Source organism: Mandrillus leucophaeus, unplaced genomic scaffold, assembly GCF_000951045.1.
Source record: "Mandrillus leucophaeus isolate KB7577 unplaced genomic scaffold, Mleu.le_1.0 Scaffold57, whole genome shotgun sequence".
Lineage (NCBI taxonomy): Eukaryota > Metazoa > Chordata > Mammalia > Primates > Cercopithecidae > Mandrillus > Mandrillus leucophaeus.
Window position 1 is genome coordinate 5,720,771 of NW_012106141.1, and position 26,230 is coordinate 5,747,000.

Below are 26,230 nucleotides of genomic sequence, written 5' to 3' on the forward strand. Positions count from 1 at the left end.
GCAACCTCCGCCTCCCGTGTCCAAGTGATTCTCCTGCCTCAGCCTCCCGAGTAGCTGGGATTACAGGCATGCGCCACCACGCCTGGCTGATTTTGTATTTTTAGTAGAGACGGCGTTTCTCCATTTTGGTCAGGCTGGTCTTGAACCCCTGACCTCAGGTGATCTACCAGCCTTAGCCCCCCAAAGTGCTGGGATTACAGGCGTAGCCACTGTGCCCGGCCCAAAGATATATTTTACAGAGAAAGACATTGGTGTACAAAGTCTAAACTCTAGGTGGCTTGTTAGCAGTTGACAGCTGTGAAGCAGGTCTCCTTCATCCGGAATCAAGGTGAAATGTTCATAGCATTTAGTTGTGTTTTGGCATACCTTCTTCACCTTGTTTTATTCCTGTCATTATCCAGAGCAACACTTATGACCTTAATGCCTCTGAGACACCTCAACAGAGAAGTACGCACTTCAAACATAGTACTTGAGGTTTAAAGCATGAATTTATTGCTCTCCACATCCTTGATAAATAATTAATATGGAAAATTTTGTCTAGAGGTACTACATTTTAATATAACTCTAAAACTATAGGTTAAATAATCTAATAAAAAGCCATACACCTCAGAATCTATATTAAAACACAGCTTCACTTAAAAGAGACTATTTGCCAAGTTTGTTCCTAAAACATTCCTAATATCCAGGAAATTACTCAGATGCTGCAAAAAGTTTTACTGAAAAACAAAACCATCAACCAACCATATCTTTAGAATCTACTTCCACTAGATGGTGTAATTTCATCTTTTTAATTCAATTCCATTCAGAGTTTAACTCCGTGAACTATATCCTAACAGAAATCTAGTAAGTCCAGCAATGGTCTTTTAGTTAGTTCTAAGGTATAAAATGCACCTATTCCAGTTTTTATTCAAAATGTTCACAATTTACATTAGAACTTTAGCAGTTCAATAAGAATGTATACAGAAAAGACTGTGGTATAATTTTATCTCAAAGAGCTAGAAAAGGAACAGTAGAGGATTAGGACACTAGGAATATTCACAGAACACGAAGGTTGGAAAGAGTGAGAGAGTGAGGGAGTGAGATTTGCTATCCATGATGACTAGTAACAATAGTATACAAGCCTGGGAAAATAATTTAACCTATATGAGCTCCACACTTCTCATATGAAAAATGAGGTTTAAATTACATTAATCTCAAAGTTTTCTTCCACCTCTAAAAATAAGCAGCTTAATTAATGTGCCTTCCTATTGAATGGTAAACAACTACTAACATTTATGGCATACATTCTATGTGCCAGGAACTGTTCTAAGTGCTTTACATATATTAATTTTTTTTTATTCTTCACAATTCTGTGAAGTTAAGTGCTGTTACTATATCCATTTCATAGATGAGGAAAATGAGGCATAAAAGAGTTAAACAACTTTCCCAGTAGGTCAGAAATTAAAGCCAACGATTAAATCAAGGGAATTTTGGCTTAGAATACTCTTAAATACTCTATTAAAATCCAAATGTATAGTTTTTCTATGCATACACTATGCCTGGTGGAAGATAAGATCTGATTAATACATTGATTAATTTTCTGTTCATTTTCATAGATGTGTACATTCTTAACTAAGATGGAACTATTCTCACCGATTGATTCCTATAAAAGAATGTAGGGGGCTGGGTGTGGTGGCTCAGGCCTGTAATCCCAGCACTTTGGGAGGCCAAGGCGGGTGGATCACGAGGTCAGGAGATCGAGACCGTCCTGGCCAACATGGTGAAACTCTGTCTCTATGAAAAATACAAAAAAATCAGCCAGGTGTGGTGGCACGCACCTGTAGTCCCAGCTACTCGGGAGGCTGAGGCAGGAGAATCACTTGAACCTGGGAGGCGGAGGTTGCAGTGAGCCAAGATCGCGCCACTGCACTCCAGCCTGGACGACAGAGCAAGACTCCATCTCAGAAAAAAAAAAAAAAAAAAAGAATGTAGGGACCCAGGATCACGCGTTTGGTTCTATTATTTGAAACAAAAGACAACTGAAGGCCTACCCACATAAAATGACTCACTCAAGGTCACAAAAGTGGGTTGAGTAGCAGAACTAAGATAAAAACCTCACTCTTGCTGGGTGCAGTGGCTCACACCTGTAATCCCAGCACCTAGGGAGACCAAGGTGGGTGGATCACTTGAGGTCAGGAGTTTAAGACCAGCCTGGCCAACATGGTGAAACCTAAAAATCTACTCTACCCTACTAAAAATACAAAAAATTAGCCAGGTGTGGTGGCACATGCCTTTAATTCCAGCTACTCGGGAGGCTGGGGCAGAAGAATTGCTTAAACCCGGGAGGGGGAGGTTGCAATGAGACGAGATTGAGCCAGTGCACTCCAGTGTGGGTGACAGAGCAAGAGTCCGTTTCAAAAACAAAACAAAACAAAAAAATACCTCAATCTCTAATCTCCTGATCCAGGGTTTTCTTTTACCATGCTCCCTCACCAGAATAAGAAATATAATCTAGCCCAAACCCACAAAAAACAGAAAAAACAAACAAACAAAAAAACTCAAAACACTTGTTTGCTTTTTAGAGATTTGTATGGTTCTTTAAATATGGCATTAATTTGAAGAAGTATCTGCTCTACACCAAGAAATTATTCTGTGAATCAAGCAGCACAGCACAGTGGTTACACAAAGCAGAAAATCTGACGTCTGGCCGTCCAGGTTCAAATCCCAGCTCTACCATATACTTGATGTGTGATATTGTATAAATTATTAAATCTTCCTGCCTCTCAGTTACTCTATCTGTAAAAATAGGGATAAAATATGCACCTTGTAAGATTGTTGTGATAATTAAATAATATAGGTAAAGTGCTAGAATGAAGCTTGGCATATAATAAGTGCTATATAATTACTTGCTATTAATATTATTAAGCAATCAAAATATCTCCCAGTTTAATTTTATTTAAAAGTCATCTATGGGCCAGGCGCCATGGCTCATGCCTATAATCCCAACACTTTGGGAGGCTGAGGTGGGCAGATTGCCTGAGCTCAGGAGTTTGAGACCACCCTGGGCAACACGGTAAAACCCCATCTCTACTAAAATACAAAAAATTAGCCAGGCATAGTGGTGGATACCTGTAGTCTCAGCCACTCAGGAAGGAGGCAGGAGAATCGCTTGGGCCCAGGAGGCAGAGGTTGTAGTGAGCTGAGATCGTACCATTGCACTCCAGCTTGGGCTACAGAATGTGACTCCATCTCAAAAATAAAATAGAATAAAATAAAACAAAACAAAACAAAACAAAAGCCATCTATGGATAAAGAATTGTTCTGGGGCTTGGCGTCGCGGCTCACACCTATAATCCCAGTGCTTTGGGAGGTTGAAGCAGGACAAAGACTTGAGCCCAGGAGTTTGAGGCTGTAGTGAGTTCTGATCATGCCACTGCACTTCAGCCTGAGAGACAGAGTCAGACCCTGTCTCTCAAAAAATTTAAAAACAAATTTAAAAAAACTGTTTTGGAACCTCCTCATACTTGAAGAAAAAAATTCTTCTCGTACAAAGGCTTTTCTCTAGATTTAATCTTGACTCTTTTATCTTTCTTCATAAGATCTACTTTTAATCTTTTGTTCTTTTTTGAAAAGACAGTATTTCTTTTGTATTTGTATCCAGCCAATATTTTTTTATCCTATATTTGTGAACTGGCAAAATAAAATATAAGTTGTTTAATTCTGAGCTTCTTTTCTTGAGACAGGGTCTTGCTCTGCTGCCTAGGATGGAGTACAGTGGTGCCATCAAAGTTCACTGCAGCCTCAACCCCCTGGGCTCAAGCAATCCTCTCACCTGAGACTTCCAAGTAGCTGGGACGACAGATGCACACCATCACACCTGGTTAATTACAAAACTTTTTTTTTGTAGAGACGGGGTCTCACTTTATTGCCCAGGTTGGTCTCAAACTCTTGGCCTCAAACAATTCTTATGCCTAGGCCTCCCAAAGTCCTGGGATTACAGGCATTAACCACCATGTCTGGCCCTAATTCTGCTTTTAAGAACTTTTAAAAGTTTAAAAGAAATTCTGCTTATAAGAATTCTCAAGATTTACTTTTACCTGTAGATACTGAGAAAGCTGGAATAGTTCCTGAGAGTACATACTTGGAGTGTTAGCAGCAACCTAGAAACAAATGATACAATATCAACAGAAAACACTTCATAAAAAACATTAAACCAATTCCTTGAAATGTCTACTTACTTAAATATGCAAAATAACTGTTATTAAAATCACAAATTTATAGCACAAAGGCAATATAGCCTTTTAAGTTTTTTCTTTTCTGATGGAAATAAAGCCTTTTCTTAATCCAGAAATAAAACCTCCTAAATCAATAGATCCACATATTTTCCCTTTAAAATTCATCATTAAATAGTTCTTTACTATTTTAACAAGCCTCATTCATTTAGAAGTAGCCATCTTCAAAATGGTATTTTTATGTGGTATAGGGAGGGCAGGGACATGAAATACAACACTTTGTCCAGTGGCCTGAGGCAATGTTTCTTTAAATCCATAGGTAAGTTTTAAGAAAAAAGATGGGAAGTAATGGTGTTTAAACACTGTAAGTCATAGTCAAACTATTTAGAACTCAAGAGTATTATAAGGAATATCTTCTATAAGGGTTTTTTCAAGGTTGTGGAATATAGAACCATGGCATTATTTAAAAAGAAAAAAAAGAGGAAGGGTGGGGTGCAGTGGCTCATGCCTATAATCCCAGCACTTTGGAAGGCCGAGGGAGGTGGATCACCTGAGGCCACGAGTTCGAGAGACCAGCCTGGTCAACATGGTGAAACCACGTCTCTACTAAAAATACAAAAAATAGCCGTGTCACACTACTGCACTTCAGCTTGGATGACAGAGCAAGACTCCATCTCAAAAAAATAAATAAATAAATAAGAAGAAGAAGGGCTGGGCGCGGTGGCTCACGCCTGTAATCCCAGCACTTTGGGAAGCCGAGGCGGCCAGATCACCTGAGGTTGGGAGTCCAAGACCAGCCTGACCGACATGGAGAAACCCTGTCTCTACTAAAAACGTAAAATTAGCAGGGCGTGGTGGCGCATGCCTGTAATACCAGCTACTCGGGAGGCTGGGGCAGAAGAATCGCTCGAACCTGGAAGGTGGAGGTTGCGGTAAGCTGAGATTGCAACACTGCACTCTAGCCTGGGCAACATGAGTTAAACTGTCTCAAAAAAAAAAGGAGTAGGAGGAGGAGGAAAGAAGAAGAAGGAAGGAAGAGGAAAAAGAAGGAAGGAAGGAGGAGGAGGAAGAAAAGGAAGAGGAAGAAGAAAAAGAAGAAGAGGAGGAGGAAGGAGAAGAGGGAGCAGAAGGAGGAGGAAGAAAAAGGAGGAGGAGGTGGGAGGAAAAAGAGGAAGAAGGAAGGAAGAAGAAGAAGGAAGAAGAAGAGAGAAGAAGGAATAAGTAGGAGGAGGGAGGAAGAAGAAAAAAACAAAGAAGAAAGAAGGAAGAAGAAGGATAAAAAAGAAAAGAAGGAACAAGAAAGAAGGAAGAAGGAAGAAAGAAGAATAAGGAAAAAGAAATAAGGAAGAAAGAAGGAGGAAGAAAAGAAAGAAAAAGGAAGAAATAGGAGGAGGAGAAGAGGGAGAAAAACAACAAGAAGGAAGAAAAGGAGGAGGAAAGAAGAAAGAAAAGAAGAAGAGGAGGAGGAGCAAGAGGAGGAGAAGAAGGAGGAAGAAAGACTACTGGGTTGCTGTAATATTTACCCCTATGTGTTAGCTTATTAATGATGTTATAGCACCAGTCCTTATTAAGCTTGGGAAGTATACTTTAATTAATATGCTGACTAGAAAGCAGAGAGTTGGCATTATTTCTTAAATTTACTTCTAAATTAGCAGTACCATTATTTACTTCTGAATAATTCTCGGTATTGCAGAAGTTGATGATTAACCACTTTTACTTCTAAAAAAGGAATCTAACAGAGAACTTCGGTTTCAAGCAGGCTTTCACTCTTCATTCAAATGGAGGAAAAATGTAAAATATTTTTTCCACTAGTTTAGTTATTGCATTAAGAAAACTAGACTCCCACATTAATGTCAAAAGATGTATTTTGGGGGGCTAATTAGCAATGATACCTATAATTGAATAAACCATTATTTCTGAACAAAAGAAAAATGCTTTCTAGCAAGCAATTACTGCAAAGTTTCTGATCAGATCAGGTAAAAAGTAACCCTTAAAGACAACAAAAGAACAATTTTTGTAAGCCTGTATTTCTGTATTACCTCCCTGTATTGGTAAATGTTGAGTGAACTATTTAGGTAGAAACTTTAACATATTTCTAGACAGAATTGTATCTCAGAATAAAAAGTAACAGCGAATACTCCTCATCCCTGGCTAGACACAAAACAGGTACTCCTCGTTTACACAGTGAATAATTTAACTGAGATAACAAAGCCTTTTTCTGAAGAAACATCCATCTTAGATTCTCCAGCTATTGAAGATCAGAAGATTATAATAACTATATAGCTATATGCATTCTACATATTTTGTTACAAAAGAGAAATAAATTTCTAGGTAAAGCATATTAAAAACAAACATTTTCAAAGCAACACAGCTGAGTCAGTTTGGAAAAAATAATCATTAGCAACTTACTTTGTCAACAGGACTTGGTAATGGTGCATGGATGACACTGAAAAGTAAAATTTAGAAGTTTTATCTAATATCCGGACAATAGAGGAAATAGAGTATGAGAGCACCAGAATATCTTATACCACAAAGTTTATACATTTGCCTTCATGTAATTAAAAAAAAGTGAACTATTTTTCAATTCTTTATAAATGTATAAAATACTTAGAAAACAAAAACATGTAAACCTACCTTGTACATATCAATATATTTCTAAAAACAAATTCCAAATCCAAAATGTATTAAATGCTCTTTGAGGGATATGAATTACTTGATTATAAGAATTTCTATACAGAAAAGGAGTACTCTATCCTTTTTCGGCTAGGTGTGGTGGCTCGTGCCTGTAATCCCAGCACTTTGGGAGGCTGAGGCAGGAGGATCACCTGAGGTCAGGAGTTCAAGACCAGCCTGGCCAACATGATGAAACCCTGTCTCTACTAAAAATATAAAAAAATTAGCTGGGTGTGGTGGCGCACACCTTTAGTCCCAGCTCCTCGGGAGACTGAAGCATAAGAATCGCTTGAACCCAGGAGGTGGAGGTTGCAGTGAGCCAAGATTGTGCCACTGCGCTCCAGCCTGGGTGACCAAGTGAGACTCTGTTTCAAAAAACAAAAAAAAATATTCTCCCATTTTCAATTTTGAAATATATAAATTATGTTCTTTTAAAATTAAACATTCCTATACAGAAAGTCTTAAGAAGCAAAGTTCTGGAAAGCAAGGTTATAATTTGGAAACTTGTTCCAGTGAAGAACAACTTTAATCAAAACACTACTATTCCTCTTCTCTACCCAGCCACCTCAGAAACTGACTGAAAACTTAGATGTATATATGAAACTGAACTCAGTGTAACACTTTAAAACAAAACATTAAATAGATGGCACTAATTGATACTAGTTGCCTTGTTGGCCTGATAACTACTGCTGACAAAAAGGTAGTATAGCAGCTCAGAAACTATACTGCGTCCAAAATCTAGCTCTACCCACCAGCTGAAAGGCAAATTGCCTAATCAATATAGGTCTCAGCTTCCTCATGCATAAAATGAGATAATGAAGTCAGGTGCAGTGGCTCACACCTGTAATCCCAGCACTTTGGGAGGCCAAGGTGGGCGGATCACGACGTCAGGAGTTCGAGACCAGCCTGGCCAACACAGTGAAACGTCATCTCTACTAAAAATACAAAAATCAGCCAGGTGTGGTGACACGTGCCTGTAGTCCCAGCTACTTGGGAAGCTGAGGTGGGAGAATCGCTTGAACCCTGGAGGCGGGGTTGCAGTGAGCCGAGGTCATGCCATTGCACTCCAGCCTGAGCAATAGAGCAAGACTCCATCTCAAAAAAAAAAAAAAAAAGGGAGCTAATCATATAACCAATTCCATGGAGTTATTGGGGGTATTAAATATATTAATATGAATAAAGAGCTTAAAACAGTACTTTGGAAATAGGACTTTATCGCTACTATTACTCTCATGAGAATATAGCAGCTAAGGAAGCTAGAGTCCCTATTTTATTTACAAGGCCCTGTAAGTTACTGCTAGGTGTGTTGGCGGTGAGTACAGGGGACTCAAAGCAAGGCTACCATGCATGACCTCTACCAGCTGCTAATCACTCCACATCCTAGACGCCATTCTTGTAATGGCTAGCTTGGAGGTTGATTGGGTAAAGTTCTTAGACTGAACTGACAAATCATATGTAAGCTGCTGAAAAACTGATCAGATGTCAGTTAAAAATAGGAATAATTTTGATCCCACCTTAATAATTGCAAACACTGTAAGAACCGGTCTAATTCAACTAGTCACAAAAACACTAAAATGCTGAATAAAATGGAATATTAAGGACCAGCACCCACCTCCCTGCTGAGCACCCATGATACAGACTTCATTGAGCCTACATAAACTTTACTGTCCTTCTTTGATTATACATCTGTGTTCTCAGGAACTATGACCTATTCACCTGTATATCCCCAAAGCCCATCACCACCAGGCCCTAACAAAGTTGGTGCCTAGTAAAGATTTTTTTAAAATTATGTACAACTTTACTCCAGAAAATTGAAATAGGCATTTTAAACAATAATTTATTTTTCTTGAATATAAAAAATATTGATTATGGAAAATTTATGAAGTAAATCATGAGGAAATAAATAAAAATTACTGAATGCCAACACTCAGAGAGAACCATTGTGGGTATATATCTTTTTCTCTGCAGATATGCACATATAGTGAAATGAACTTAAGAATGTCTAAATGCCAGATCATTTGAGGTTAGGAGTTTGAGACCAGCCTGGCCAACATGGTGAAACCTATTTCTACTAAAAATACAAAAACTAGCCAGGCGTGGTGGTGGGCGCCTGTAATCCCAGCTACTTGGGAGGCTGAGGCAGGAGAATCACTCGAACCTGGGAGGCGGAGGTTGCAGTGAGCCGAGATCACACCACTGCACTCCAGTCTGGGCAACTGAGCAAGACTCCATCTCCCAAAAAAAAAAAAAAGTCTAAATAGAAACAAATGGTACAGTAGGGATTTTTTTTTAGTTCCCCTTTCTTAGTGACCCAAGTATAAAATCTTCTGCTCTTATAACAATCTCATTAATAAACAAAGGGCTAAAAATCCGGCAACACATTCCATAAGTGATATACATTTGTATTTTACAAAAACTATCCTGTATATAAGTATATTCTGAAGTATGAATAAAGTTCATGTGCATATACAAACCTTAACAACGAAATGTGGAAAATGAAAATAGTTACTTAGTGTTAGAGTGGTGGGATTATACGCAATTTCTGTTTCTTTTGTTAAAAATTTAAAAAATTTTTTTATTTTGGAGACAGAGTCTCACTCTGTCACCCAGCCTGGAGTGAAGTGGTCTGATTTCGGCTCACTGCACTCTGCCTCCTGGGTTCAAGCTGTTCTCGTATCTCAGCCTCCTGAGTAGCTGGGACTACAGGCGCTCACCACCGTGCCTGGCTAATTTTTTGTATTTTTAGTAGAGACGCGGTTTCACCCTGTTGCCCAGGCTGGTCTCAAACTCCTGAGCTCAGGCAATCTGTCCGCCTCAGAGTTCCAAAGTGCTGGGATTACAGGCACGAGCCACCTGCCCCAGGCCTCTCTGTTTCTAATCATTAGAAAATGATTGGCCCAGGCACAGTGGCTCATGCTTGTAATCCTACTAGCACTTTGGGAGGCTGAGGGGAGTAGATCACCTGAGGCCGGGAGTTTGAGGCCAGCCTGGCCAACATAGAGAAACCCCGTCTCTACTGAAAATACAAAAATTAGCCAGACATGGTGGTGTGCACCTGTAATCCCAGCTACTCGGGAGGCTGAGGTAGGAGAATCACTTAAACCTGGGAGGTGGAGGATGCAATGAGCTGAAATCATCCCACTGCACTCCAGCCTGGTTGACAAAAGCAAGATTCTGTCGGGAGGGGAGGGGAGGGGAGGGGAGAGGAGATTATTGGCCAGGCCTCTCTGTTTCTTATCATTAGAAAATTATTGACCAGGTTTCTCTGTTTCTTATCATTTAAAAATTGTTGGCCAGGTGTGGTGGCTCAGGCCTGTAATCCTAGCACTCTGGGAGCAGAGGTGGGTGGACTGCCTGTGCTTGGAGTTCAAGAGCAACCTGGGCAACATGGTAAAACCCTGTCTCTACTAAAAGGAGAATTGCTTGTTCAAAATTCATCTTCTCCAGAAAGTTAGATTATGTACAACTAAATTGGCAGCAAAAATTTAAGTGATACTAATATTTAACCATATAAGAAAAGCCAAACAATGAGAAGGAAATGGGCAAAGATGAAAATAATTACAGAAACACAAAGGACAGAGACACAATACATTGCAAGTGACTTTGAAAAAATTCACAAGTTTTACTAGATGGAATCTGAAAACACACATGATTCCTTATGTAACTGTTAAAAGTTTTCAAACTGCATGAAAGAAAAATCTCATTATCAAATACAAACATCAAGGTCTTTAAGAAGCAATATATCATTAGTTGATTAATAGTTACTCATTTCTAAAACCTTAATTCTTGACTCTTAAAAGCTAAATTATATTAAACTTCCTAAAGTTTATTTTAATTTTATTAATTAAGCTGTAATTGCAAATAGAAAACAGATTGTTTTAAATTTACAGTATTACTTCATATGCCAAGGACTAAAAAAAGGAAAAAGAAAAATGAATTAAAATGTTTTAAAACCTATGCCATTTTGCTTCAGATATCTTGAAAAGTAAACAAACAAAAGTAAGTAGCTTCTAACAAGCATAAAATAAATGATTCTACTGAAAGCACAGACCAATACAGTAATGGGTGGGCCTCGCTCTGCTTAATCTTTCCTTCCCACTTTCCTATTCAATGCTTTACTTCTCCTTCAATTTATTGCTTTCTCTTAACCTCCTACCCTCAGATCACTGTCTCTGTTTTTGAAAGACAGGAAAATATTATGTTGGGTATAAAAACAAGCTTCTAGCACATTCAAGGCTTTCCCCACAAATAAAAAATGTTAAGTTTAAAGATTGCTTAACTCCCTTCAACACTTCATCATCATAATCTCCGAAAAGCCCAAGATCAAAATGTACTTACGTATGCTGCTTTTAAAATCTAGATTTTATAGGTAATTTTCCCCTTTCAAATGTCTGCCTCTAAACGACCTTTACACTCCTTCATACAGAAAGTAAACAGGACATTGGAAAAATCTTCAAAAACCTCCCACCAAAATAAGCTACCAACTATATTGATATCCTCAAGGTCTTACAAGATTGTGACACTGGCATTAATACCAGAAGTGATCACAGTTTAAGAAGTCCTATATTAAGTGAAAATAAAAAGGAATGAAGCTATCACTTACCAATAACTTACATATTTGAAACATTGTGAAAAACAACTAATTATCCATCAAAATATAAATTAAATTTGGAAACAAAATAATCTTTGCCTCTAATACATTATTATTTACTAGAATTGCAACTAAAGCAAAAAAGCAATTTAAACTTAAGTGTATTATATTCCAAAAAGTACTAATCAATTTTCTAACATTATGTAAATAGTCCTAAAGCAGGTATTAGCAGTATACTGTCATCTAGAATATTAGTACTAAATTCTTTACAGTACTAAACTTCACAAAAACTTCACAGTACTAAATTATACTCACTCTGAGCGGAGCCGGGCTTCCATACCATCTGGTAGAAAAAGTTTTATTGTGGAAACAATACACCCATGGGTAACTGGTTGAAACAAACAAATAATATGGATGAAATAATTGTTTAAAAATATAAAACTTCACACCTCTCATATCTAAACACAGTTTATTCTTAAAAGTAACAATTTCTCAAAAAGAAAATAAAGCTAGTGGTTTAACGACAGTATTATTACCCTGGAGAAACTCATCTTGTCCATAATGAATCACAATTGCAAGGCAGAAATAAGGACAGAATTATTTTGAAAAGTGTCTTCATCTCCAATTCTATAATAACAGTCAATAAAAGGTCAGTTGAATATATGGAAACAACATTGTGAGGGGGAAATACACTTTTCCCCATCTGTCAGTATCAAACATAAGTCTGACTATTCCCAAATTTAAAATATAGCTCTTATTCCAAATCTTCCTTTCCCCAACCTATTTCCCACACCTCACAAAACTCTAAAGTTCTGCATAATACAGTTGAGAATATGCCACTCAATCCCCCATTTTATGGGTGAGAAAACCAAGACCTCAGACAAGTGAAACTGCCTCCACAATTCTCTGCTATTAAGTATCAGAATTGTTTGCTAGTGTCTCGTGTTTCTATTTCAATATTTAAAATTTTTGTTTTGTTTTCTTGAGAGTTGTTTCTTCCTCTACTCCCAAAATGACATCAATATAGTCCCTTTGTAGACAGCTTCTTACTGCTGCATCTTACTTCCTCTTTTTCCTACTGAAGATTTTAAGAGACAAAACTACCTACCGCAAGTAGCACTTGCACAGTTTCCCTATATGTGGGTTTAATTTTAAAAAATTGTTTTCTGGTTTGAAAGTTGATGGTTTTTTCTTTCTCTTTTCTCTATTCTTCAAATACTGTATTGCATTTTCCAGAGTTCAAATAATTATTTCACTAAGCTCTGATTAAAAACTAATGCAGGCTGATGAAAATACACTACATCATGATTAGGGGAGTGGTGGTTATGAGACCATATACATTTGTCAAAACTCACTGAATTGTACATGTAAAATTGTGTTATATGTAAATTATATCTCAACAAAACTGAATTTTAAGAATAGAGCTAATGTTGGCCGGGCATGGTGGCTCACACCTGTAATCCCGATACTCTGGGAGGCCAATGTGGGTGGATCACCTGAGGTCAGGACTTTGAGACCAGCCTGGCCAACATGGTGAAACCTCTCTACTAAAAATACAAAAATTAGGCCGGGCTCGGTGGCTCATGCCTGTAATCCCAGCACTTTGGGAGGCCGAGGCAGGCGGATCACCTGAGGTCAGGAGTTTGAGACCAGATTGGCCAACATGGCAAAACCCCTCTACTAAAAATATAAAACTTAGGCCGGGCGCAGTGGCTTACACCTGTAATCCCAGCATTTTGGTAGGCTGAGGTGGGCAGATCACCTGAGGTCAGGAGTTCAAGACCAGCCTGGTCAACATGGCAAAACCTCTCTACTAAAAATACAAAAATTAGGCCAGGCATGGTGGCTTATGCCTGTAATCCTAGCACCTGGGGAGGCTGAGATGGGCAGCTCACCTGAGGTCAGGAGTTCAAGACCAGCCTGCTCAACATGATGAAACCCTGTCTCTACAAAAATACAAAAATTAGCCAGGCATGATGGTGGGTGCCTGTAATCCCAGCTACTCAGGAGGCTAAGGAAGGAGAATTGCTTGAGCCTGGGAGGCAGAGGTTGCAGTGAGCCAAGATCGCACCACTGCACTCCAGCCTGGGCAACAGAGCGAAACTCCATCCCAGAAAAAAAAAAAAAAAAATAGCCGGTGTGGTGGCAGGTGCCTGCAATCCCAGTGACTCGGGAGGCTGAGGCCAGCAGAACTGCTTGACCCTGGGAGGCGGAAGTTGCAGGGAGCCGAGATCATGCCACCGCACTCTAGCCTGGGTGACAGAGTGAGACTCTGTCTCAAAAAATAAAAATAAAAAAATAGAGCTAATGCATTTGGGGGTATTAAATGATCAGGCACACTAATCATCAGGATGATATTATAAACATGAAGTAATATGACTGTCATCTGGAAATGCACATTAAAATTAAGAAATTTAACACCATGTATTCAATGTTGATTTTCATTACTAATTGATTATATAAAAGTGCTAACACAGATCAAGAACCATCTATTGGCAGGTCACAGTGGCTCACACCCATAATCCCAGCGCTGTGGGAGGCTGAGGTGGGAGGATCACTTGAGTTCAGCTTGGGAAACATAGCGAGACCCAGTCTCTACAAAAAATTTAAAAATTAGCAGGGTGGGGGTGGTGCACACCTCTACCCAGCTACTTAGGAGGCTACGGTCGGGGGATTGCTTGAGCCCGGGAGTTAGAGGCTGCAGTGACCCATGATCACACCACTGCACTCCAGCTGGGTAAGACCCTGTCTCAAAAACAAAAACAAACAAACAACAATAAAAAACAGAACCATCTACTGGCAGTCTTCTAAACTCTGCCCAGCACAATAACCATGGCCATGAACCACTGGGCTCCTTCATTCCTGTCTGACCTCATCCTCTATCCTGCTACCACGTATATCCTATACAAAGCCAAGCTACCTGCAATCTCCAAGCACTTTACCTTTCACAGCCCCATGCCTTTTACACAGGCTGTCCCTTCTGTAAGCAATGTTTCTATCCTCTCGCCTGCATGACCATGTGCTACTTAGTCTCCAGGCTCAGATTTTCTAATTCCTTCACCAAAGCTCAGTATCCGAGTAAGATGTCCCCAGAGCCTCCTACATCTATTTCTTAAAACATTAAGCACATTACATTGTGAATATTTATCATTTACAGAAACTGCTGTCTCACCAATTAGATTCAACTCTTTGAGGGCATCAAGGATTATCTGCTTCTCAATTTAAAAACCTATGTACTTAGCAGAGTCATCTGGTACAGAAATCATTTTACTGAAGATGTTGAGGAACATGCCTGCTTAGCATTTCATAGCTCCCACTACTCCTGTGCAAAGATGTTTCTTACTTTTAAGACATTAGGGTTCATTTCTATTTGTAGGAACCACCTAGCTTTCTCCTTTCCCAGGCAAAAGACAGAAGAGACAGATTTTTTTTTTTTTTTGAGACAGAGTCTCTCTCTGTTGCCCGGGCTGGAGCACAATGGCACAATCTCGGCTCACTGTGCGCTCCGCCTCCTGGGCTCAAGCCATTCTCATGCCTCAGCCTCCCCAGTAGCTGGAACTACAGGCGCCCACCACCACGCCTGCCTAATTTTTTTTTTTTTTTTTTTTGTATTTTTAGTAGAGACGGGGTTTCATCGTGGTCTCGATCTCCTGACCTCGTGATCTGCCCGCCTCGGCCTCCCAAACTGCTGGGATTACAAGCGTGAGCCACCGTGCCCGGCCAAAGAGACAGATTTCTCTCATGATAAATGAATTTCTAGAGGATGGCTCCTTGAGAGATTCACTATAAATAGCCTACAATAAATACAGGAGCATGATACAACATGAAGATCCAGCAATACCTACACTTTAATTTGGTAATAAAGTTGTTTTTTAAAAAAGAAAAATAGGTGGAACAAGTTATAGAATAAAACTATAAATAAAACAGGTTGCCAGAGGTGACAACCTGTGATATACATCAGTAATTCTGTTGTTCAGACACATTACCCTGAAGTTCAGCAAATGAGCTGATGCACAAATCTATGAGATGAACCAAGGGCTAATACTGACTGGGCAGTACAGAGTTGCTGTACAGTTGTAGGCAGTTTAAAACACAAAAACAAAAACAACCCATGTCTGACTAAGTTGACGATCTAGTCCAGTCAACCATGCCTTTGGTGTGATTTTTATGACAACTAGATATACACAGGCATAGACATGTTATCCTTTTGATTCGCAACAGGCAAGTAATTAAAGCAACCTGATGAAAATGTTTTGTTCTAATACTTGTATTAATCAACTATACATAGCAGCATTTCCCAAAATGCTAGCAAGCGTTACAAAAAAGGATCTGAGGGTCTGATGACTTTGGGAAATGCTTGGTTTAAAAGAGATTTAGGGGCTGGGTGCGGTGGCTCACGCCTGTAATCCTAGCACTTTGGGAGGCCGAGGTGGCCAGATCACAAGGTCAGGAGATAGAGATCATCCTGGCTAACACGGTGAAACCCTGTCTCTACTAAAAATACAAAAAAATTAGCTGGGCATGGTGGTGGGCACCTGTAGTCCCGGCTACTTCGGAGGCTGAGGCAGGAGAATGGCATGAACCCAGGAGGCAGAGCTTGCGGTGAGCTGCACTCCAGCCTGGCAACAGAGCGAGACTCCATCTCAAAAAAAAAAAAAAAAAAAGATGGATGAAGATTCACAGGACATTTTAAAATTTATTCAACCAATATGTTCCAGGTTGTGTGTGGAGATTCTATAGTGAAGACAAACACACTTCCTACTCTTGCACAGCTTACAATTTAGTGAGGGTGGTAAACATATAAAAGGGATGAGTACAGGGGCATGGAGTGGGCACCTTGTCCAGCCCTGAGGATCAAGAAAGGTTTCTAGGCATAGGAAAAAGCATGTGCAAGGGCTTGAAGGCCAGGTCTATTAGGAGGAGTAAAAGTAATTCAGTGCAGTTGAAGCACAATGCCAAAGGAAGATACACCATTGACTTTGCTCTTAATAGGCCCTTTGTTCACAGGGGCTTAACTAAGAAAAAGATATTGGTGATGAAGACCTGAAGTAAAAAGCTGACTGAAGTTACATGTGTTCATAGAACTAAATGGCCCCAAGCTTTGCAACAGAGGGTTACTGTAATAATGTGTGACCCAGAAAACTCATTCTTTGAGCAGTTTGTGGGTCCAGGAAAAGAGGAGTGGCCAGTGGTTAGGTTGCTAAACCTCGGCTTTCTCACTTTCTTCCTTTCTTTTAAAAAATCTATTAGAATGTCAGCTCTTTGTTTACAATAATATTTTATCAGTATAGAGCAGCTTATGTGTACATGCCTGACCACCGAGTTTTCTCCTTGAAGCCATACACAAGGAATGCCAAACATCAAAATCAGATTGTTGGTGGGGTCCAGTGGCTCGAGCCTTTAATCCCACCACTTTGGGAGATTAAGGCAGGAGGATCACTTGAAGCCAGGAGTTCAAGGCCAGCCTGGGTAACACAGCAAGGCCCCGCCTCTATAAATTAAAAAAATTTAAAAAAGATTGTTTTGGATTGCTAAGAATAGAAGTGACACTAATAGGAACCGATATGTTCAGTGGCATTAGGTTCATGTTACCTTTTTAACAAAATCCTGATATACACAATCTTACATATTATATATATTCTTTCTGAAATTTTTTAACATATATACAAATTAGTTTATATAAATACATAAATGTCCTACATACTGGGTGATTTTTTAATTGTAGTTCTAGTAACCTCTCCCTTTTAATTTGGCTCCCTCTTCTCCTCTGTTCCTTCCTCCCTCCCACCCACACTCCTGGATGACTCACATTAAAGATCTAGAGATATATATGTCTAACATATATGTATTTATAGGGATTGGCGAGACTATTTTAAATAATGAAATTATAAAAACAATTGATTCTTTCTTTACTCAACATTATACTTATAGAAATCCCTGCAATTCACATAATTTTAATTCATTATTTTTAATACCTGTACAATGGGGAGGTTTAAAATTATGCTTCCATTGTTTTTAGTATGATACTCACTGATGCCAAAAACATCCTTTCATAAGTCCTAACAAACCATCACTCATATATATACAAATGTACTTTATTATAAGTGTATTCAAAAGCACTATATAGTACTGTTTTGCAGGCATTCATGCTTTCTGTAAATGGTTACACTATACAAATCCTTCAACAGTTTGCTTGAGATAAAGTTTGAGATTTATCTTTGTTTATATATGCAAATTTAGTCCATATATTTTCACAGCTATATAGTATTTTGCTATTTTTTATTCTATTTTACTTAACATTTTTATTTTACTTAGTTTTCTCTTCATCCTATTTATTTAGAGTTTTTATTAGGAGTAACTCCTAAATTTGATCAAATGCCTTTTCAATATCTCCGGTTATTCAGTGACACAACTACTGGTTATACAGTTACATGGTCTTTCTACTTTAGTTTGTGGATTATGTTGATAGATTGCCTGATACTGACTCATCTTGGCATTTCTGGAATAAACCCTACTTTGTTGTTTATCTTAGTTTTATTTCTGGATTTAATTTATTAATATCTTTTGTTTGTTTTTAGAGACAAGGCTGGAGTGCAATGGCATGATCAGGGCTCACTGTAGCCTCAACTTCCTGGGCTCAAGTGAAGCGATCCTCCCACCTCAGCCTCTGGAGTAGCTGAGACAAGTGCATGCTACCATGCCTACAGCTAATTAAAAAAAAATTTGGGGGCGGGGAAGCGGGTAGAAACAGTGTCTCCCTCTATTGCCCAGGCTGGTTTGAACTCCTGGGCTCAAGGGCTCCTCCTACCTCAGCCTCCCAAAGTGTTGGGATTACAGGTGGGAGCCACTGTATCTGGCCTAACAGCATTTCAGCTTTTTTTTTTTTTTTTTTTTTTGAGACAGGGGCTGGCTCTGTTGCTCAGGCTGGAGTGCGGTGGTACGGTCATGGCTCACTGCAACCTCTGCCTCCCAGGCTCAAGCCATCCTCCCACTTCAGTCTCCCGAGTAGCTGGGACTACAGGCGTGCGCCACCATGCCCAGTTGATTCATGCCCAGCTGATTCTTTGCATTACCTCATCCTTTTTATCAATCAACACCTAATAACTCTCTTTAGGAAATGCAAGCCAAGAAGACAGACATTCCTTGGCGATAAAGACAATGTAGTCAAATTCTCTTCTTCTCTATGGGTTACTCACAGCCGGGGTTCCATTTAATTCTTTGCTTTTTGGTAGAGACGGGATTTCACCATGTTGCCCAGGCTGGTATCAACCTACTTGGCTCAAGCAATCCACCTGCCTCAGACTCCCAAAGTGCTAGGATTACAGGCATGAGCCACTATGCCAAGCCCTGGCCTAGTATCTTAATTGAAATTTTTCATCTATTGTTATAAATAAAATTATAGTTTTCTTTTTTGTATCTATATCTTTATCAGATTTTCACATTAATGACACGCTAGGTTCTTTAAAGGATTCTGAAAGCTTTCCATCTTAATGTTTGGAATTACTTAAATAACACAGGGTTTATCTATTTTTTAAAATAAGATCAAATTCAGCTGTAAATCCCTCTGTTTCTCATGTCTTTTCAATGGTGAATCTTTAATAACTTTTAAGTCTCTTTCAAAAACAATCAGTTATTCAAATTTTTCCACTTCTCGAGATAATTATGCTAGGAAAACATCAATTTACTCTAATTTTTTCTTTTCTCTTTGCCATAGGTAGCTATACAAGATTCTCTTATTATTCTTGTAGTATATCCTGCATTTGTGTTTTATTTCTCCTTTCTCATTTCTCATCTTGTATATTTTTGCTAGTATTTTTAACTTAATGCATTATGGTTTATTAATTACCTTGTTCACTGTTTTCTTTTTATTAATAAAAGAACCAGCATTTGGGTTTGTTTATCCCTTGCAGAATTTTTTGTCACTGTTTCATTAATTTCTGCTTTTATTTCTCTTTTTCAATTTCTTTTACTTACTCGTTTTCTGATTTTTTTCTGATTAGTGTCAGATTTCTTAATTGTCTTTCTTCTTTAACATGACAGGAATTTAAGATTATTAATATTATCTGACTAAAAGACTTACTGTATTTTGGCATAAAAGTCTCCTCTCTTTACAATATAGTGTGAATTTTCCCTTTTGATTTCTTCTTTGATCCAGGGGTTATCTAGTAGTGTTGCATAATTTCAGGAGAATTCTCCAAGTGATACAAAAGATTATCATAGCACTGTTTAGCAAAGTACAAAAATCAGTACTTTTTTTCTGGTATACCCTTAAACAGGTAGTACTCAACTGGTAACACAGCTGTATCCTAAGAGCCCGTGCTTAACATAAGTCAACTTTTTGAAGTCAGTAAGTACCAAAAGAAACAACATTTTAAATGATGCAAGTTTTTTTTTTAAACTAATCTCCTTAAAGTTGGCATAAAAGACAAGTAAAATTTCACAGAAGTCTGTAAAAATCTAATGTTACTGGCCAGGTGTGATGGCTCACGCCTCTAATCCCAGCACTTTGGGAGGCCGAGGCGGGCAGATCATGAGGTCAAGAGATTGAGACCATCCTGGCCAACATGGTGAAACCCCGTCTCTACTAGAAATACAACAATTAGCTGGGTGTGGTGGTGCGTGCCTGTAGTCCCAGCTACTCGGGAGGCTGAGGCAGGAGAATGGCACGAACCCAGGAGACAGAGCTTACAGTGAGCCGAAATCGTGCCACTGCACTCTAGCCTGGGCAACAAAGCGAGACTCCATCTCAAAAAAAAAAAATCTAATGTTACTAAAATAAGATTATACTAAGAGGAAATTTGAATCTCAGGGTCATCTTCTTAGCTTTCTTTTCTTTCTTTCTTTTTCTTTTTTTTTTTGAGACGGAGTCTGGCTCTGTCGCCCAGGCTGGAGTGCAGTGGCCGGATCTCAGCTCATTGCAAGCTCCGCCTCCCAGGTTCACGCCATTCTCCTGCCTCAGCCTCCCGAGTAGCTGGGAGTAGCTGGGACTACAGGCGCCCGCCACCTCGCCCGGCTAGTTTTTTGTATTTTTTTAGTAGAGACGGGGTTTCACCGTGTTAGCCAGGATGGTCTCGATCTCCTGACCTCGTGATCCACCCATCTCGGCCTCCCAAAGTGCTGGGATTACAGGCTTGAGCCACCGTGCCTGGCCGCCGCCTTAGCTTTCTATAGCATTTTCTAAAGAGTATCCCTCACAGATAGATGGGAAAAAACAGTGGAAAGGAGGTTGGAAAGAGTTGCATTCTATAATGGCCACCTCCTTGGAAATCTGCATATATGTTAGCATATTAAAAGCTCCAAGAAGTCCCGCTTATCTTAACTAAGTATTCTCTAAATGTATTTCATTACCTCATCCTTTTTATCAATCAACACCTAATAATTCTCTTTAGGAAATGCAAGCCAAGCAGACAGACGTTCCTTGGAGAGAAAGACAATGTAATCAAATTATCTTCTTCTCTATGGGTTACTCACAGCCAGGGTTCCATTTAATGAGCTCGGTTTACTATTTGCTGAATGACTTGGAGGTGTGATATGGCAACAGCAGATACAGGAGTGTCTAATGCAGCTGTTCCCAGTATGGTCATATATAAGTTGAATTCTCTTAATAAGGAGTGTCAATATTTTGCACCAAAATACAAACCTTTCTTTTTTGGTTTACAATTGTAAATGGAAATTCCTAAGATGTTGGCCCTACCCAAATTCAAATATCAAAACCCAACTTTCTGAGGAGGCCAAAAAAACCCATTAAAAGTAATACTGCTGTTGCAATACCAGTGAAAGTATATGCATAAATATGCACATGAACACAAACACACCAGCATCATCACCATTATCATTATCACCATCATCACCATCTCTACTATGCAAAATGTCAGAGCCTGATGACTCTGACCAGTATCACCAGATCAGAGTATGTTCAGACAAATGAAACGAGAAACTTGCCAAATGGTTGCACTATCCATATTAAACTAATAAAGTAGAACTAAACACTTATGGTTTTTATCCATTTAGTTTTATGATTTAGCTATATAATTTCATGGTCATAAAGTAGACAGTGAACTAGGTAGAGGCAGGAAGCTTCTGAATTGTAAAAACAAAGATCAATCTACATTTATTTAGCTAAAGAAATTTCAGTTTCAAAAATTGTAAGACGTTAAATTTTATTTTATACTTGTGATAGCTACTATTAGCTGCCACTTCTACTGCCTTTCCATCTTCTTTCTTGCTAAGAGAACTCTAATTTTGTTTGGGGTAACAATGCATATACAACCTGAAGGAATAAATCAAAATTGATCTATGTCAATCATAGATCTTCTTGCTCCCCTTCACGAGATTAAGTAACTTCACCAGACTTCTTTGTAGCTGTAGGTAACTATGTATGTGATCTACCCATGTGGCCAGTGAAACCTAAGGAGAAATCTGCTGGGAGGATTCTGCAAAAGATGGTTCTTTCAACATAAAAAGAGAGGCACACAAGAAGGCATTTTATCCCCATCTCATCCTTTTTGCCTAGGATACTGGTGTGAGGAAAATGATGCCTGGGGCTTGCAGCCATGATCTTATTACCATGAAGCAACAACCAAAAGCATGAGAAACTAAAATGTTTAAGACAGTAGAACAGGAAGACAGTAAGACCCTGGATCCCTGATGATATCAATGAGTCAACTGAACAAATGAACCTATCTGCCTCCAGATCTCTCATTAAGTCTCATTATCAACAATAAATATCCTGTGGTTTAAGCTTGTCTTGGTTGGGTATGCTGTCATTGCAACCAATTGGTTCCTAACTGTGATGAAGAACATAAATTACTAATTAACACTCTAGAATTAAAATTTTAGACGAGCAATAGGGAAAGTATGAGACTTTTAATTTTTCACTACATATAATGCTGTATTTAAATCACTTTCACAAGCATGTAATGTTTTGTAATGTCAAGTAAGAGAATGAAAAATTAACCCTTAAAAGACAAGTAATAAAAAAAGTGATCCATACCCGTACCTTTCCGTGTATTCTCTGTCACGTCTACCCCAAACTGGATAATGTCACCGGAAAGAATTTCACATGGTGGACTTTCTTCAGAGCCTCGACTCAATCTCTGGCTATTTATAAAAGTACCATTACTACTTTTAGTGTCTTGAAGATAAAACTGCAAAAAAAAAAAAAAAAAAGTCACATATTAATAGTAATAATTCCAAATGTACTTTTAAAAAAAGTGCTTCCAGCTTTGCCAACTATTGCAGGTGAATTTTTCCCCTATTAATTCAAACCACTCATTTCAGCTAAGGTTCTCCTTTAACATATATGAAATTAGAATCTGAAAACTAGGTGATTTAAAATTCAGCTATACAAAATGGTACAACCTCTTTGGAAGAGTTTGTCAGGTCCTCAAAATGTTAAACATAAAGTTAGTATACAACCCAGCAATTCCACTCCTAGGTATATATCCAAGAGAACTAAAAACATGTTCTCATAAAAACTTCTACACGAATGTTGGCATTATTCATAATAGCCAAAAAGGGAAAATAATCCAACTATCCATCAACTGATAAATGAATCAACAAATGTGGTAGACATTCATATAACTAAATATTATTTGGCAATAAAGGGGTGAAGTATTGATAACATGATACAACATGAATGAACGTTTAAAACATTATGTGAAGTAAAAGAAGTCAGTCACAAAAGACTGATGTATTATAATGATTCAATTTATATGAAACATCCAGAATAGGCAAAGCTATACAGACAAAAAGCACATGAGCGCTTACAAAAGGTTGAGGTGGCAGGTAGGTATGGGGAATGAGTACTAATGGGTACAAGATTTCTTTTTGAGGTGATGAAAATATTCTAAGATTAGTGGTGATGGCTGTACAACTCTGAATATACTATACTCAAAACCACTGAATTGTATGCTTTAGAAGGTGAATTTTATAGTATATTACTTATATGTGAATATAGCTATTTTTTTTAAAGGAAGGGAAGACCAGCTAGACAAAATTCTATCTTTCCATCTCACTTTTCTGTTTGTTTGCTTTTGAGACAGAGTCTCTCTCTGTCACCTAGGCTGGAGTGCAAAGACAAGATCTCAGCTCACTGAAACCTCTGCCTCTCAGGTTCAAGCGATTCTCCTGCCTTAGCCTTCCGAGTAGCTGGGACTACAGGCGCGAGCCACCACAGCCGGCTAATTTTTTTGTGTGTATTTTTAGTAGAGACGGGATTTTGTCATGTTGGCCAGGCTGGTCTCAAACTCCTGACCTCAGGTGACCCACCCGCCTTGGCCTCCCAAAGTGCTGGGATTACAGGCGTGAGCCAGGGTGCCCAGTCTTTCCATCTCACTTTGTTTACCAGGATGTCTGGGTTAAATTAAAGACAGTGTTTTTTGTTGCACAGGCAAGGGCAACTGGTTTTAGGTAATGCTTATAGTTAACAGCTATCAATCAGCTAACACAACTTGATATCAGGACTGATATATCTCACTAAATTCTTGGTGACAAAGCAGATTTGAGACACTAGAAAAATACTGGAATCAACTATAAAGGTACCAACTTTCTGACCTACCAAATTTGCTTCTCATCACTTGGGTAACCCTCCCTCTTTAAAAATGGAAAGGATAGCAGGAGGCACAGGAAGCTTAACTATTTATTACTTACAAATCCTTAAAAAATTTCAGCACAACTGGGATCACACACAATAGACTTACTAGGCAGAGAATCACCAGGAAAAAAAGGTGTACCTTTCTTTTTGGATTTTTCTACACTCTTCAGCCCTACTTATTTTAGTAACACATTTTCACTGAATATCTTCCTAAGGAAGAAAGGTAAGAAGATACCAAATACACTATATATCAAAATATACTTTTGCCATCAGGCCCTCACTTAACATTAAAGCTATGATAAAGAGATTAGTACTTTAGGCCAGGTGTGGTGGCTCACGCCTATAATCTCAGAACTTTGGGAGGCCGAGGTGGGCAGATCACTTGAGGTCAGAGGTTCGAGACCAGCCTAGCCAACATGGTGGTGCATGGTGGCGTGGTGGCACGCACCTGTAATCCCAGCTACTTGGGAGGCTGAGGCAGGAGAATCGCCTGAACCCTGGAGGCAGAGGTTGCAGTGAGCCAAGATCGTGCCCCTGCACTCCAGCCTAGAAAACTGAGGGAGACTCTGTCTCAAAAACAAACAAAAAAAAGATATTACTACTTTCATTTATAAAGGAGAAAAGTGAGATGCACGCATATTAAGTATCTTTCAAAAGTCACAGAACTGGGGAACACAGAAGCAAGGGTTCAAATAAGAAAATTAAAAGGGCCATTTTTCCTCATTACTTCACACCAACCTTTACGTTTCATTTATCCTTCACCCCTCCCACAGCTCTCTTCCAAAATTAAATATAACTAAAGACTAAGAAGCAATCTGCAGAAAATGTTCAAATGACATTTCATTTCATTAATTCGTAGCTGACAACTTAAAGGCCACGAGGCTGTCTATAAATGACTCATTCTCTGTTTATAATTCAAAATAGACCAACTGTTACTTTGATTAGCAGTTTGTATATCTAATTACAGACCATTAATTAAGAAAATTGTGTTGATATTTTAAATACATTTGAAACTTACAGGACTTAACATTTCACCCTGGGAGATAAGGGCAGACAATACTTTCAAGTAGGAATATTTACCCTCAAAATCTTTTCTACACTAGAACTTAAAGTTACATTGTATAAGAGAGTTTTGTGTTTTTTTTTTAAATAATTGTATTCTTGGGAAATGTGGTAATGTCTGGATTCTGGTCAGGTTATGTTCAGTAATATGTGCCTGGGCAAGTTAAATAAGGGAATTATATGATATTTACAGTGGTTTTCAAACTTCAAGTTCTGATACATTAGTGGGTTACTAAGTCAATTTAGTGAGTTGCAACTAGCATTTTTAAAAAAACATAAAATGGAACAGAATAAAAATAAAGAATACATTAAGTAAGGTTCATTACTGTTTAACACTTTGTTGAAAAACAAAAAGAAATATATGTACATATATATACAACATATATATGTATGTATATCAACACCTGTTTGTAGCTTCTATATAACTCTAAAACCACAACATATTTTCGAACTTAAAAGATTTTACATCAGGGCCCAGACACAGTGACTCATGTCTGTAATCTCAGCACTTCGGGAGGCCAAGGCAGGAGAAACACTTGAGCCCAGGAGTTCAAGACCAGCCTGGACAACAAAGTGAGACCCCCGTCCCTACAAAAAATACAAAAAATCAGCTGGGCATGGTGGTGCAGGCCTGTAGTCCCAACTACTCGGGAGGTTGAGCTGGGAGGATAGCTTGAGCCCTGGGAGGCTGAGGCTGCAATGAGCCATAATCACGCCACTATACTCCAGTCTGAGCAACAGCATGAACCCCTGTCTCAAAAAAAATTTTTTTTCTTACATCAATTTTAACCCAGGTTCTTTTCATTCTTACATGTCTATATTACTGTCCAAAGCATACCATGGTACCTTTGGCCTCTGTTTAGCTTGAACATATAATTTACATTAGTTGTTCCTTCTTCTTCTGCTTTCAACTTGCTAATGGCTTTCAAATATCTTAGAATAAAATCCAAAGTCCTTACCATTGTAGCCCTACAGGATCTTCTCCTGGTTCCCTCACAACTCAATCACTCCCACTCTTTTCCTTCTGCATCCTTTTCAGTCACACTAACTTCTATTCATCCCCCTGACCCTCTGTACTTGCATACAGCTAGAGCACAT

The 26,230-nt window shown here is 38.7% G+C and overlaps 1 protein-coding gene across 4 annotated transcripts in view; it reads right to left on the reverse strand.

Moving 5' to 3' along the window:
• Positions 1 to 26,230, reverse strand: part of SLMAP (sarcolemma associated protein) — a 205,767-nt gene that overhangs the window by 108,815 nt on the left and 70,722 nt on the right. For all 4 annotated transcript variants that reach the window (XM_011998395.1, XM_011998394.1, XM_011998393.1 and 1 more), the window contains exons 2-5: positions 22,475 to 22,622; positions 11,791 to 11,863; positions 6,621 to 6,657; positions 4,077 to 4,139 (exon numbers count right to left, since the gene is read on the reverse strand). In XM_011998395.1, coding sequence (XP_011853785.1) covers positions 4,077 to 4,139; positions 6,621 to 6,657; positions 11,791 to 11,863; positions 22,475 to 22,622 — 321 coding nt within the window. The remainder of the gene's footprint in view (positions 1 to 4,076; positions 4,140 to 6,620; positions 6,658 to 11,790; positions 11,864 to 22,474; positions 22,623 to 26,230) is intronic.